Genomic DNA, 15,686 nt, shown 5'->3' on the forward strand with positions numbered 1-15,686 from the left:
CAAATCTTGAGCTTTAACATCTGAACTGCAAGTACCCGAAGAGGAGCAACAATGTTTTTAAAGACTTTTTCTTATTTTTTTCAATGCTCAATTCCTTTATGGAAGTGTTTGGGTTGAAAAAATTGAGGTTCATGACTGTTAATATACAGTGGCATGCAAATGTTTGGGCACCCCTGGTCAAAATTTCTGTTAATGTGAACAGTTCAGCAAGTGGAAGACGAAAGGATCTCCAAAAAGCACACAGTTACAGATGACACACTCCCTTTACATTTAAAAAAAAATATATATATATATTTGTTTTTATTTTCATCTTTTATGTTTTCAAAATGACAGAGAAGTAAAAGGGCCCGAAGCAAAGGTTTGAGCACCCTGTATAGTTAGGACCTAGTAGCACCCCATTTGGCAACTATCACAGCTTCTAAATGCTTTTATAGCCGCCCAAAAGTCTTTCATTTCTTGTTTGAGGGATTTCACCTGTTACTCCTTACAAAGGTCTTTCAGTTCTGTGAGATTCCTGGGCTGTCTTGCACACACTGCTCCTTTGAGGCCTCTCGAAAGATTTTCAATGTTTAGGTCAGGAGGCTGTGAGGGTCATGGCAAAACCTTCAGCTTGCTCCTCTTGAGGTAGTACATCATGGATTTTGAGGTGTGTTTAGGATCATTATTCAGTTGTAGAAGCCATCCTCCTTTCAACCTCAGCTTTTTTACAGATGGTGTTTCCAGAATTTGAAGGAATTTAATAAATCCATTCTTTCATCTACCCGTGAAATGTTCCCCATGCCATTGGCTTAAATACAACCCCAAAGCATGATCAGTCCAACCCCAAGCAGTGCCTTTTCTTCTCCAAACATAACTTTGCTCATTGCAGCCAAAATGTTGTATTTTAACCTCATCAGTCCACTAGACTTGTTTCCAAAATGCATCAGGCTTGTCAAAAATGTTCCTTTGCAAAATTCAGATGCAGAATTTTGTGGTGAGGACGCAGGAGAGGTTTTCTTCTAATGACTCTTCCATGAAGGCCATATTTGTGTGCTGAACAGTTGAACAGTGTACCACGAGTCCAGAGTCGGCAAGATGGAAAAATCTGTAAGATGCACAACTGTCTGTTAAAAGTAATAACACAGAGAAATCCAGACTACAGATGGACCAAACCCATATCAAACTGTGACCCCAAAACCAGGGCACAAACTAAACTTTGACCTCCCTTACATCTCTATAAGAACACAAGTGCTTACTTTGTAGTTTTCTGAAAAAGTAGATTTTCTATTGCCAGGCAAAGTCAAATATACTTTGCAGTAAACATCTCGCAAACCCATTTTCATTTTTTCCCTCGATGGATACACTGATGTACAGTGCTTAACAAATTTATTAGACCACCACCCAAAGTAAGGTTTATGCCACAGCTGCCCTAAATTAACAGCATTGGCAAAATTGATAAAACCAAAATCATTTTCTGTGTCTGCAATGGTTAATACACAATATGTAGAAGCTCTTTAACCCAAATGATATTTTCAATGCTAAAATATAATTATTATTGGTATCCATGAATCTTCAAATTTACTGATTTACAAAAAAATATATATATATAGTAAAGCAAATTATTATTTCTTGATTAATATGTCAAATTATAGTTATTTACTTGCATTCCTGAACAGAAAGATTAGTTTTAGTGGTTGAATGTTATGCTTGATTCACTTCTCAGAGAAGCCCAGTGAGCCGGCTCAAATTTGAGTTAAAAAAGGTGAACTTAGTTTGAAATTCCTCATTCCTGTTCAAAATGGTAAAATGTGGAGAGCTGACTGAAAATGAAAGAATCCACATTAAAGCACTTCTTCTAAATATTTATGTTTTCTGGTTTTTTTGACAGGCGGTCTAATAAACTTGTTAACCACTGTATATTGAAAAAAATAAATGGTTCTGTGTAATAGTTTTACAAAAAGAAAAAGTAAATGTGCTCAGACTTACAGTATTTTCTCACACCTAAAGAAATTGCCTGAGAGCCTTCCCACCTTTTACATTTCTGAAAGTTTTACAGACTTTGTTTTCTAAGTTGTGAATATTTGAGTTTTGACCAAACTCCCTCAGGTTGTATATTAACTTGGTTTCTGTATTTAGAATGTGAAGTGCCTCTGTTTTATTCTTTAGAAAAGCAAGCTGAGGATTCATACTGTGTGATGAAAATCAGGGCTGTGACCGGCTTGTACCAGTTGTGTTCTTCCAAAGGCTGTTTCTAAATAGCTTCTTTCCACTACTCTCCACAGACAAATATAAAGACAGCAAGTTCAGTTTTGCAATCAGAAAAGGTAATTATGATTCTGATTAATATTAGACATTATTTTTCCTTGCCAATGTGTTAACTTTTCATTTACTGCTACATGAGGAAAGCACAAGGATTTTAATTTGTTTTTAGAGGGTTTTTTGTCCTACAGTTTGCATATGAAGCAAATGCTACACCCTGCCACCCTTTGATCACTGTTGCTACACCTGTTAGGCTTTTGCACCTGCCATATTGCATATGGAGTTTTCAATCTTGTAAGTATTCTACTACTTGAAAACACCAGAGGAAGATAGAAACGGGTACAATGAGCTTGTGAAAGCTACATTCACAATGACATTTGTTGACAGAGTAGTGTTATATCCCATGTACAAACATTTCCAAACTCATACAAGTGTCTCCTAGACAGCCTGGAAGTTGTTTTATGATTGGGGCTTCATTCAAATGTTCAAATGGGCCTCTTTGAATGTGTTTAATGCCCTCTGCAACCACCTACTTGATGGTACTGTTGAATGTATCTCAGGAACATATATAATTCATACTGACAATATATACAGCTGAAAAATTGGCTATAAATATTGGCAGAAATTTTCATATCTTCTGATACCAAAATCTAAAATCTGCCAACAATGATATGACAGGAATATCATACCTCTCAAACCTGAAGGACAGCAGACAGCTTAGTAACATAAAGAGCAACAAACTATCCACAGTGGATACAGTTTTCTCTCTCTTCCACTACTCCAACTAAACCCAGATGGTTGGATTTTATAGTTTTAAATAGGGCTGTCAAATAAAGATTTTTAATTTTTCTTGACGTTTCTGTAGTCAATCCTGATTAATCACATCCTTTTTATTTCATTTTACATTTCCAACATGTTGCATTCAAAACTGATTTTGTGCCATTTTGGACATTTGCACTGTCTTAAACTAAGGGTGCCTGGCTTCCTGTTTGGATACAGTCCTGCTTTTATAGGTGTATCGAAAATTATGATATGAACTTTACAGAAAAAGTAATGTGTCGTGGATTGGAAAAGAAAAAGGAAACAGGAAGCGTGGTAAATGTGCAGGTCACAGCCTGTCCATGACAGCATTTTTGGAGTTGTTGGATTGTGTATTTGATGAGTTTGATGAGGGAAAGCTGGGATACTGTAAGACTCCATAGCGTTGGCAGAGCAGCTAGTATCTCAGCCTGCATGGACAACTAAAGGTAACGAACCTATTACTAAGATTACAGGAATTACAGCAATGGGCAAATATGCCAAAATGTTGAAGTATCCCTTTAACCAAAGTGTGCTGAAAGGGAAAGTAACAAATGCAGTTAATCACACAAAAGATTAGTGAACTAATTGTGGATCTTAATTGATCACAAATAATGTGATCAACCATGACAACCCTAGTTTTAAGTAAACATGGGCTACAGTTGAGTTCATTAGGACAGTAAGACTCAGTTTGAATGTGGTGTCTAGCACATTAAAGGATGTTATTTAGCTTTTATATGGTAATGGCTAATGTGCTAAAGGGCTAAATGAGAGCTAACTTGAAGCTAAGTATTCTTTATGTGTTAAACGCTGGCATACATGGTGCAACAGACAGTGCACCATGTATGCTTGTGGTTTTCTACACTTGTTTTATCCATTCAACACTCTCAACATTTGAAGTATCAGCTGTCAGATTTGCAACATGCCATAAATCTCGGCCGGTCTCCTGTTAGTTTTAGTAGCTAATGTAGGATTGGACTTGGCTGTTTTTAAGAAGAGTGTGTACTGACAGTCTCTGAACTGTGGTAACAATGAGGCTTTCCCTGCTTGTCATATGTTGTAAATTAATTGGTTTCAGTGAAAAGGCAAACATTTATGGTCTATAATATCATGAAATTCTGCATTTATTTAACTTATTTCTTCCCTGAACCAAAGTTTTCTATAACCTAAGTAAAACTTGTGGCGCAGAATTTTTTGTTTGCATGAGACAAACTCACACATGCTAGCACACACACACAGTTGGCTAATCCTTCTCACTTAGCAGCAGTGTCATTGACTGTCATTGACAACAGAGCCAATACCCCAGGCCACTACACTCCTTCCCTGGTGGTCAATGTACACAACGACTGTAACAACAATAACAACGACATCAAGCTGCTCACGCTCTCTGAGCCCTCCAAGAACAGCGACCGGAGGGCATTCCCGCTGCCAAGGTGACTTCTGCTGAGTGCATGCTTGTGTGTGTGGTGTGTAAAAACTAAGAGGCTGCGGAGGGGAAGAGCTAAAGGACAAGTATAGCTCAGATGAGGCAACACAAAACCAACACTGATATTCATCATACCATGATTTTTACTAAATGATTTCCATAATTTCTGTACTTTTCCAGCTTTGAAGCATCTGTCTATTAAACATGATGCAGACATGCATTTGATAGTTGTAGACCGCCCATTTAATCAAACAACAAAGCCAAGTAGTAATCTTAAAGATATCATGAAAGTCTGCACATGCATGGCATTGCAGTGTGTCAGTGAGAGGTTTCCCTCAGGGCCAGGTGTTGTCAAGGTGGAACTCTGGACTCAGCAGGATAAAGTAGCTGTGTTCCACTGTTAGCAGACTTTGAGGGGTAATGAGAGATTTAGTCATGTTCATATTCACTTTGCAGGGTCAAATATGGAGAGGCTCATCAGCATTAAAACTCTCCTCAATGAACTCCCCTTTGGAAAGGAATATTTCCTTACTGGTAGTGGGAGACTGCTGAGGTGTGACCGGCCAGAATCAGCAAACAGTAGCAGCACAAGGAACCGATAGATAACAGGAGACAATCTGGAAATATGATGGTATCTGCTCAACTGGAACTGTGAGCTCAGAAAAAGAATATTACTTGACTTCAATCCTGATATGATTTTAATAAGACACATTTAAAGGGAGATGATTGATTTTCAGACTTATACCTGGAATGATGAATGCATAAGAAAGCAGTTAAATGATATAATATGGAGGAGTTTTTGTAGTTTATCATAAATTATTTGAGTCCACTGATGTTCTAGTTTGAGACTTAAAAGTGGAAGGAATACTTGCACTACAATTTAAGGATTTAACTGTCTGGTTGATGTTTTGTTATTTTACTTGTCACCTACCTCCAGAGAGATCCAAGTAAAGCCTATCTTTGCTAAAGAAGATCCACATTTATCATACGGGTAAGCCAGGGAAATTAGAGCACTAAGGCAACTTTCAGATTCATAGCCAATGTGATAGTAAACTGCTTGACCTTACTGAGCAGTTGGGCTGTACAAAAAGTGGCCTAATTAACATAATATGGATCACTGGTATGAAAGATTAGTGGCAGTATTTATACAAAGCTAAAGTAAATGTGGAAAAGGGAAATGAATAGTAACAAAGAAGAGAGCCCTCAAACTGTCTCACCACATACTGATAACGTTACTGATGAGTGCTACTTCCACCCTGTGCAAAGAGTGCCCCCTGCTGACCACTCTGTTTAGCAGGAATACAACACACATTAAAAGTTACAGGCTTAGAAAATCAAACAGGTAAGAGACTGAACAAAGCTGTTTTTATGTTCAGTGAAGCTCTGATTAACTTGAAAGAAGGAAATTAAGGGGGGGGGGGGGCTACATTTTCTAGTCTTGTTTCACACCCAGTGCCAAAAATACATTGTGGTGCATCTTGATGCAGTGTGCCCAAATAAAGCTGAGCCCTCAGTGACACAAAATTACACAACAGACCTTCTACCAATTGTTCTTACTAAAAGAACTATAAATAAACTATGCTGTAAGGTATTATTTCTTAGCTGACATCTAATCCTCCATCTTTGGCACCCCCTAGGGGAACCTTGAGCCCAGATTGGGAACTGTTGATGTATTTGCCCAAAATCTGTGCCTTATGCACATGGAAAATTAGACTACTTTAAAACCTCACATAGACTTGATCCTATGAGTGAATAAGACCTACTTTGCTTCTGACACTAACAATGTTTAGCTTTGTTGTAATCATTCTTTATTCACTGTAAGTAATTTTTCTGTTTTTATACCCCACCCCTGAAAAAAAAACCCACAGATCTGACCAGTGTTTACAAAAACATAAAAGTGGATAGCACTGCATATTGTAGTTTTATTAAATGTACAATCCAAATTAAACATTTTATTACATAAAATGTTGAACAGTCCCATACATGTCCAATGAGGAATAAAAACCCCTACTGTATAATATAAACAGAAACAGAATTTAACATGATACAGACATGAATTTAATAGTTGTAGACAGACACAAACAAGGGCTTTCAGCATCTGTACATTCATCAAGATTATCGAGGTCCATGATCAAGTCAAAAGCAATTTACACCTTGTGTTACCTAACATCTACCTTTTTAATGTTACCTTTTTTAGATTTTCAATCCATAACAAGCCCTTTTTTCTGTGATTAAGTTTGTGTGATTATCACCGATCTACCTAAGGTTTACTATTTTCTTTAGAAATTAAAGCAGGTCTGTTTCACAACAGGAAGTCAACTAGCCTTTAGCTTAAGATGGTGCGAAAATCTGAAAAGAAACAAAAACAGCATTCATTGCAAAGGAGTGGAATTTTTAAAATAACATAATTGGGATGGATTAAAACCACACAAAATCTTGTCTGAGTTGCATTCATCCTAATACTTGACAGCCCTAATACAAATCTTTAGACTTAAGGTTGCAAACAAAGTTGTGAATTAAAAGGGCTGTTGGCTTCATAATGGCACTTTGAAGAAGCAAGGAAGTAATTCTTCCTTAGAATATTTTGATGTTGAAGAAAGCGCCTTCATTGCTGATATTTCACACGTGATATATTCAAAGCCTTTTTCTCAACCACAACCAGTACTTGTACACAGCATTAACATCCTGTTAACCTAAACAACAGCATGACTCACCCTCAAGTATTGCTGTCAATATGTTAGCACTCTCTCTTTGTGTGTTTGTGTAAGTGTGAGCAGAAGCAAAAGTAGCCTCACACATATTAAATTAAGGAAGTGCACATAAATAGATAATGACATTTGACATACCAAGTTCAAGTGAGAAGACGACTCAGTACAAGTACTTTAGGTTTTATTGAATCTGTTTAAACCTTGTCTGTTATCACTTGTTGCAAATGGTAACATTAAAAAAAATAAACAGACTGCAGAATTTTATGGAAAAATTGTTGGTTCAGTGCTGAATGACTTAGCATATGCTGTATGGACAAAACAGGTACTGTAAAAGCATTGTATTCAAATACATGTACTCTAAAATGTGCCCCCCATTTGCAGCTATAACAGCCTACTTTCGTCTGGAAGCCTTTATAAAAGATTTTTGGGTGTTTCTATGGAAACTTGTGCCCATTCATTCTGTAGAGCATTTATGATGTGAGACACTGATGTTGGATGAGAAGGCCTGGCTCACAATCTCTGTTCCAGTTCATTCCAAAGTTGCTTGATGGGGTTGAGGTCAGGACTGTGTGCAGGTCAGTAAGCTTTCCCTCACCAAACTCATCAAACCTTGTCTTTATAGTTCTTGCTCTGTGCACAGTCACTGACTTGCCAATCTGACTCGCAAGCAGAGAAGCTTGATTTGTCATTCCACAGAGCATGTTTCCACTGCTCCATAGTCCAGTTTTACACTACTCCATCTGATGCCTGGCTTTGGACTTGGTGATGTGAGGCTTGCATACAGCTGCTCAGTCATCGATGCCAATGTGACACTCTAGGATAATGGGTTATGTAGCACTGTTGACCAAGATTGCGAATAAACCATGTGGTCCATAATATACTAGCTTGTGTGTTCTACTTGACCAGATGTCATGGTTTCTTTATTTGAATAATCTTTTTTCATAAAACCATCTCTCGAACTCACTAGAAGTTCTGCAGGAAAAGACGAGGGAGTAAGGAGGCAGTGGGCGTGTCTTATCCCTGCCTCTTATTCCAAGCTCTCTCCAAGCCCTGTCCATGATGTTCTGAAGGATTTTTTTTTTTATTACAGGGTAGATGCACCACAGCAAAAACTGTCCTGGGTTTAGTTACTCATTAAAAACGGCATTTAGTGCCTTCTAGTAAAGACGTTAAGGTAAAGACTTCTTCAGACTTAATTACTGACCTGAAAATGTGTGTCTTTCTTCACCTATCCTAACACAATAAGGGTAAAATAGATTAAAAAATACTCTGTAAAAAGTGGCATGATGAAGAGTTTTGAGTTATTCTTTAGCTTTAACATACTGGTTTTAAGGCAGCTTTTGCCTCGAGAAGGAACATGTTCAAATGCTTGAGTTTATCAGTAATATATACATCTTAAGTGCCTGAGTATTAAATGCTCCTTACTATCAAAGAAATACAACTTCCCTCTATTTAAAACACTATTCAGTATAGTAGAAAAAAATCCTTTTTTGTCAATCTAACACTTAAGTTGCTCCTGTTAGCTGAACCAGGGAATAAAAAGAGTCATTGTCATTGATTTGTGGCTGATTTAGTTTCACTTTCCCTGTGGGTCTCACTTTCTTTTTAGGAGGTTGAACAACTGAGTATAAAACATCACATGGATGATCTGAAACTTTGCTGCCAGAACATCCCTGTCTTGGGTTGACGCTGGAGCTGGCTGCTCTAAGGGCAGTGCTGTTTGAATAGTCAGAGTCACACTGAGCTACATGTTCAGTGTCTTGGAGGGAGGAAGTATTAGCGTAGACACTGTCTGGCTCTGCAGAGAAGAAGACGGTAGACAGGCCTTCAGGCTGTCTCAGTGATTGCCGGTCTTCATCTCTAATTTCATCATACTCAACTTCCTTGAAATAGAAAACAGATAATACAGAGAGAAACATTTAGAACAGTTAGCCAAACACAGCACAAACATGATAGTTCGGAGAAGGATAAAAAATGTTAAAACAGAGCAAACAACACTAAAACTAGGCCAAAAAGTTTAACATAAAATGCCGGAACAAGAAGTTCCTCTTAAAGAAAAAGACAGCCTTAACAGTTGAGTCTATACACCAGCTAAAATATAATTTTATAAACTTTTAAGGTGAGGACTGTTACTCTGTTGCGTTTGAAATGAAATAGAGGGACTGGAAGACATGCTTTTATTCATATCTGTTTATCTGCGATGTCCAGACTGATGGTGATGTTGATCATTTCTGATTTGTCTGAATGTAGTTGGGGATAATTAAGACCACCAACACTAAAAGACAGGAAATCATTTTGTGGGTTAACAATATAAACAGTTTTGTCGTGATCAATAGACATGTATGGTTGTGAGTCATCAGCAGAACAATGAATCCCTGTACTGCTTTATGTACAATCTGCAAGTTTGAAGTTTTTTGACACCAAGTTTTCTTGTTGGAGACAAATAAAGTGTTCAAGTGCCAAACTTAGGCTTTCATTTTTGGCTTTAAAAACAGTACACTGCTGAGATAACCAAGTTATAAACTCAGTTATTTCCAATGAAATGCAATCACAGGGTTTTTTGTGCATAAGTTCTTGTGATGCTTACTGTGTTCACAGAGCATTAAAAAATCTATGAACAGAGAAGTGAGGTTAGTGCTTTCATTGTGAACACCCTCATTAGGAAATATGGTATAGTCAAAGGCACCTTTGCATACCTCAGCACTACAGAAGTGAAACTTAAAACTACAGGAGCAGTCACAAAGAAACAAAAACAGAGATTTACTATAAAGTCATTTTTCTGTCATCTTAAGACATGAGGTCAGTCTGCCAACACAGATTTGTTTCAGAGGGAGGAGGAGGTTTGTAGCACCTAAATAGGCATTTAAATGTGCTATCTGTTTTAATTTTGTGATATTATACCAGTCCTGTACATGACGAGAAAAATGGCCTGACATCATATTCAGGCTATATTACATAAGTATATTAAAAGCTCAGTCTATTCAAAGTTGAGGACTGGATTGAACTATCACAAAGTGTGTTGCTGCGCCCCTGATTTGGCACCACCCTTTAAAAGTGCTAAACAGTCTAAATCTGTAACTTATCAAACACAATTGTCCCTTTATATTTACAGCAAATTTATTGTAACATATAGGGAGACATTACTAAGACTTTGTAAACTGTGTATTTACAGAACACACAACTTCAAGCTGTTTGGGACTTGTTTGAAATTAAATTCTGGAAAATGAAGGGACCTAGAAACCATAAGATTTGTGACTGTTTCCACCTCTTTCACTAGTACCTTCAAGATATTTTATGTTATACATCATCTTTATGTTGATACAATTATTACATCTCTGCAGGCTTTACTTGGATAGACTAGCCTTGAGTTTGAATGAAAGACCAGCTCAGACTACAGTGTTACACACATAGTTGGAATGGTCACTATTTCAGATCAGGTGATTACAGAGCCATAAATTGGTGCAGTGACTTGACCAACAGGCATGGCAGAGTGCTGGTTGCTACCCAACCGGTCCTCACAGCCAACATAATGGTGTTAGAAGAAAAAGGGGCAGCTTGATGCTAAGTGGAGTGCATGAGATATTTCCTACATTTCTCTTTTTTAAGTCTTACGATGTGATCACCCTTGTTTCACAGAGCGCTGTCTTCTCTAATTGGTCAACATCACCAACATCATGGAACAAATTGCAGGCAAATTTAAACATCCTTAATTTTTTATCATGAGGGGTTTCAGACGTGTTTTTGTTTGTTGTTCACTATGACACATTACATGAGATGAAATGACTGATTTTCAGGGCTGACAGGTCTTGGGCCTCTACGACTGTAGACGGTGTGGTCGGAGTCAGCCTTAAGTTAACCACACAGCTTCTTGAGCAGCTCTAAATGATGCCTAATAGCTGGTGTGGTTGGAAAAGAAATAGACTGTTAGACCGCAATGTTCTACTTTCAGCCTAACATTGACCTGAAAGGTGCATGATGGCCTTGGGAAACATTTATGTTGTGATGGTGTAAAAAAATCAATTTACTTATATTGAGGTAGTCTTTGTTTCTGTGCAGTAATCACAGTTGTCTTATGAGGAACAGAAAAGGAATACTACAACGCTGAAATTTAAGTGATTTTCATCAAATGACTTATAACACTTGATCTTGACACTGGCTTTGTATTTATTTATTCAATTCTTTGTTTAAATTCTTTAGCTTGTGTAAAGATTTGGTGCGGATATTGCCTATGAGTTTAATCTCCTTTTTCCATCTCTGCTTCTTCCCAAACTGTAAACAATAAGTTCATGGTAAAAGTCATCTTGAACAGCATTGTATCTTTAAAAAAAGACGGAATGTAATAAAACCCTTCGACACCTCCTTTAAGCTAAAAAAAAAAAAAAAAAAAAAAAAAAGTGTATTTTGCAGCAAAAATGACTCTTCTGGAGAATTCATAGCTTTAAGAAACTCACCTCCCGTACTTCCTCTTGTGGCAAATGAGCTCTTGACACAACCTCTGAAGAAATGAAGGCAAACATTAGTGGATGTCTCTGGTCAAAGCTTTAATGAAAGTTTCACGCGTATGCAATGCATGTGGAGGTTTGTGGGTCTTACTTTGTTTTTTCTTTTTCATTGTTCTCATGAGCAGTAGCAGGAGCATCAAGAGTGTTATTATGACAGTGACACCAGCTATCAGGTGTGATACACGCCCTGAAAAAAAAAAGACAGTGTCAAAAAAAATGGGCTTAGCCACACCTTGTCATGATCACAGCTGCTCATATTCTCTTCAGTTTGATTTAGTTTTTCACCCCAAACCCGGTTCAAATATAATGTCTAAAAAAGATACTTTGTTGTATGATAGGCTACTGTGACATGAACCACTAGACAAAATCTCAGTCATTAAAAGCATCTCTTAGTTTATAAAATTAAGCTTCAAAATCATGAAAGAAGAGGCAGTAACTTCAAGTCCAGGATGGTGTGGGCGTGTCGGCTTAATGAGCCAAATCCACACCCACTCAGGAGAATACTATCCTCTTAAGTTAAAAAAAATGCAACAACCTGACTCAAAGAATGATCTGTCTGCTATGCTATGTTACAACTCTCTTTTCCATGCAACCTTGGACGCGTTGTTGAGTTTGTCACACTATAAGAGCATTTGTCACTCCTGACGCCCAGAATAGGGCCCAACGGTTGGGGATGAGCCACAATGGTGCCAAATCTGCCTGCATTTGTGTCGGCTGAGTCGGCCTTCAGAGAAACCTATGTGGGATTCATGACACTTTCTTTAACTGCTGTTCTGTTCACACCTGTGTTCTCAATTTGATAAATGTCAAGTGCATGTTTGTCCTAATTAGCATAATGAAATGATAATTTTATGCCCTTGTAAGGGCATTTGACTGCAAAGTGTGCAAACTCAGAAGGCACACAGGAATGAGCGGAAAAAAGCAAGATGTCAATAATGTCCAAATTAAAATAATCCTAAAATTTACAGCAGTACTTTGATAGTTTTAAAGTGGATTTAATGAAGATTTAATTACATTTTAAACACCAGTGGTGGATATCGAATAAATGCTACAAACATCTTTATTGGTTATTATCTCTGATTCAGACAGTGCTTTCATCAGAAATGACGTGTATCATAAAACTAAATATGCTAAAGTCATATTTTCATAATTACATATGCTGTAGTTAAGATCAACCGCTGTTTATCTCAATACTCGACCATATCAGTCATGTATTTGTATGTATGATTTAATTAATTAAGTGTTAAATTGATAAAAAAAATTTGGTAAACTGGAATTAAAAATCACATTTTGTTGATTCATTCTTAATCTAATGCATGAGTATGAGTACTGATGAGTGCAGGATTAAACCTTTTATCCTCTTGTATCAGCACACAAATATTGGTGAGAGTGCTCTGGAGATTTTTTTTTTTTCTCAGATTTTGTTCCTAACCAAGAACAAACCAGAGCTAAGAACACTTGAGTGAATGCCAGAATCACCTTAAAAACTATGTAAGATTGTGTTAAGATCAAATTTCTTCTTAAGTTTGGTGATGAGGCTCTATGTGATTTTAGAGGTGTGCACATCCTACCTTGTTGTGCTGCTGATGCAGCTGGTGTTGTGGTACTGAGGGTTGTGTTGGCTGACGACGTGCTGCTGAAAATATCTGAGCCATATGAAAATGTAAAAGGGCTGCTTGGTACAGCAACAGTGGTTGTTGTTCTTGAAGGCGCCTTGGTATTGGACGGCTGAGCTGGAACTAACAAACAGTACAGTCTAAGTTAGAGTATAAATGAGTCAGTCACTTGTATGGGCAGTCATGAGATTTTTAAAGTGCTTAGTTCTGTGGTAAAAATGAAGAGAATGAACTTACCATCTATGACTTTAAGATTCACCTCTATGTATGCATCCTTAATTGTTCTCTCTGCTCCACAATAATATTTTCCAGCATCTGACTTCTGAAGGCTAGTGAAGGTCACATATAACACATCACCATTGTTTAATAACTCAATTCGTTTATTTTGTGAGGTCTTCTTAAATCCTGCTCTGGTGATGACATGATTACGTTGTGAGCAAGGATCCACACACAGATACTTCTCATTCTCTTTTATGCTAAAAAAAACATCCCAGTTGGAGCATCTGAAGGTCAGATCTTGCCCAACACGACCTTCGATGTTCAGGCTTTTCATCTCCACTGAACTCAAAGCTACAAATGGAAACAAAGAAAGATGTACTTGTCAGTGTCACATTGTTGATACATGCATTAATTCTAACATATACAGTTGACCTATTGTTAAGTCCTACCATCCAAAGCCACATGCCAGTCACATCTCATGCAGCCCCCTACTCTCAGACATTCAGCTCAAAGGACTAGAAATTTCAATTTTCCTGCAGTTTATTAAAAACTGAAGTAAACTAAGTGAAATAAATAGCATTCAGTGTTGGTGTTATTTATTAGTGTTCATCCTTCTAACTCTATAGGGAGTCAATTAATCTAAGCTCCACTCACTGCCATTTCAAATCAGAGGATATGTATGCAGTTTTCCCATGAGTGTTTATATGTGTTTCAGATGTCTTTACATTTGTTAGAAGTTATTTTTCACTCTACTTAAAGTTAATTTAAATCTAAAATCACAAAAGAAGAAACACAAATAAATCATGATTAAAATTGGAACAGAAAATGCAAAAACTGGTCACATAAAAACAATCAGAATACAGGGAGATAAAAGTCTGATGCTTAAATTTGGGGGAAGAATTCCAGACACCCCCTACCTGATAGTCCCTATGAAGAAATGGCAAATATTTATGTTTATTGTATTGACTACAAGGCTGTCTCAGAAGGCAGACCATTTTTTGATAGACTAAACTTGTAATCACTGCAATTTGTGTATTTTATAAATAGAAAGTAGAAAATAGATTTGGTTGTTTTGGTAAGTAACTGACAATTTAGTCTTTAAAATTAAGATATTGTGACAGAATCAAGATCCTGCCTAAGCACAAAACATATCACCCATATATGCCACCTGCTCTGTAACAGCAATGTCAGTTATTGATAACAAGTAGAAACTTTAAAGTGAAAGAAAAAAGAAGACTCAAATGACAGAAACGTGCAGAGAAAAAAATGAACATGTAACAGCTGTAGTTCTCATTAAACAACTGCTATATTGGAGCAAATAATCTAATAATTAAACTTACCAAAGAGAAGACAAGCGTAGGCATTTATTTTCATCATAGTGGCAATGACCAGCTATCAAGTCTAACCACAGTGATTGAAAACTTCCTCTTCCTCTGACCCCGTCCAAGCTGAGAGCTCCTCCCTTTCCTTTAAATGCACACACTCAAACTCACACACACACACATCAACACACACATTATACTACAACATGTACACTTATAGCAAAAGGTGTAATGCATTAGATATGTTCAAAATATAGAAAAGAAATAATTCATAAAATGGAAATAGATTTCTTTATTCACAAATGAAACAGAAAGCACAGAAAGTACAATATTTACAGGATGTTTTGTACAAAAAAAAGACACTTCAAGAAGAAAAAAAAGCACAGCCCTCTTGCTGCTAAATCACATGTAGCTGAGGCCAAAGCGAGGCCTTGCACCAACCACAATAAAGCTTCAGTTTCCATTGTATCAACTTGCCAAGCACCTAGAGCATGCATTCAAAACAACATGAGATAACTTCAGAGAAGCTTGTGTTGTTGGTGATTGACTACTGCACAGCTTTCTGGGAAAAGAAAATGAAAATGAATGTTAGGGGAGGAAAAGATATGCACTTTGTAATTATTTCATTCTGCCACTGTGTGATTCATGTTTACATGTAAATATGAATGCATGTCTTGTATTGTGTTCTAATTGTTGTGTGCACATGTGTTCTTTGTTTGACTGGTATGTATGATTGTTCTTGTTCTATCGGGGCACACACAGTCTATGCATCAACTTTTGATGAAGTGTTGTCCTGTTGTTTCTGTCTGCTCAGGCGGCAGTAGTGGACTGAGTCAGTGAGACTATTCTGATTTTAA

General features: G+C 37.1%; 1 protein-coding gene across 1 annotated transcript; it reads right to left on the reverse strand.

The window, feature by feature from the left end:
- Positions 1-6,476: 6,476 nt before the first annotated feature.
- On the reverse strand, positions 6,477-14,897 carry LOC121508871. The gene is made up of 6 exons (XM_041785993.1): positions 14,848-14,897; positions 13,526-13,858; positions 13,244-13,411; positions 11,764-11,859; positions 11,622-11,665; positions 6,477-9,053 (listed from the first exon to the last, which is right to left on the reverse strand). The coding sequence occupies exons 1-6, from the start codon at positions 14,882-14,884 to the stop codon at positions 8,676-8,678; spliced, it is 1,056 nt and encodes a 351-aa protein (XP_041641927.1). The 5' UTR covers positions 14,885-14,897; the 3' UTR covers positions 6,477-8,675.
- Positions 14,898-15,686: the final 789 nt, after the last annotated feature.

This window comes from Cheilinus undulatus, linkage group 4 (assembly GCF_018320785.1).
Source record: "Cheilinus undulatus linkage group 4, ASM1832078v1, whole genome shotgun sequence".
Lineage (NCBI taxonomy): Eukaryota > Metazoa > Chordata > Actinopteri > Labriformes > Labridae > Cheilinus > Cheilinus undulatus.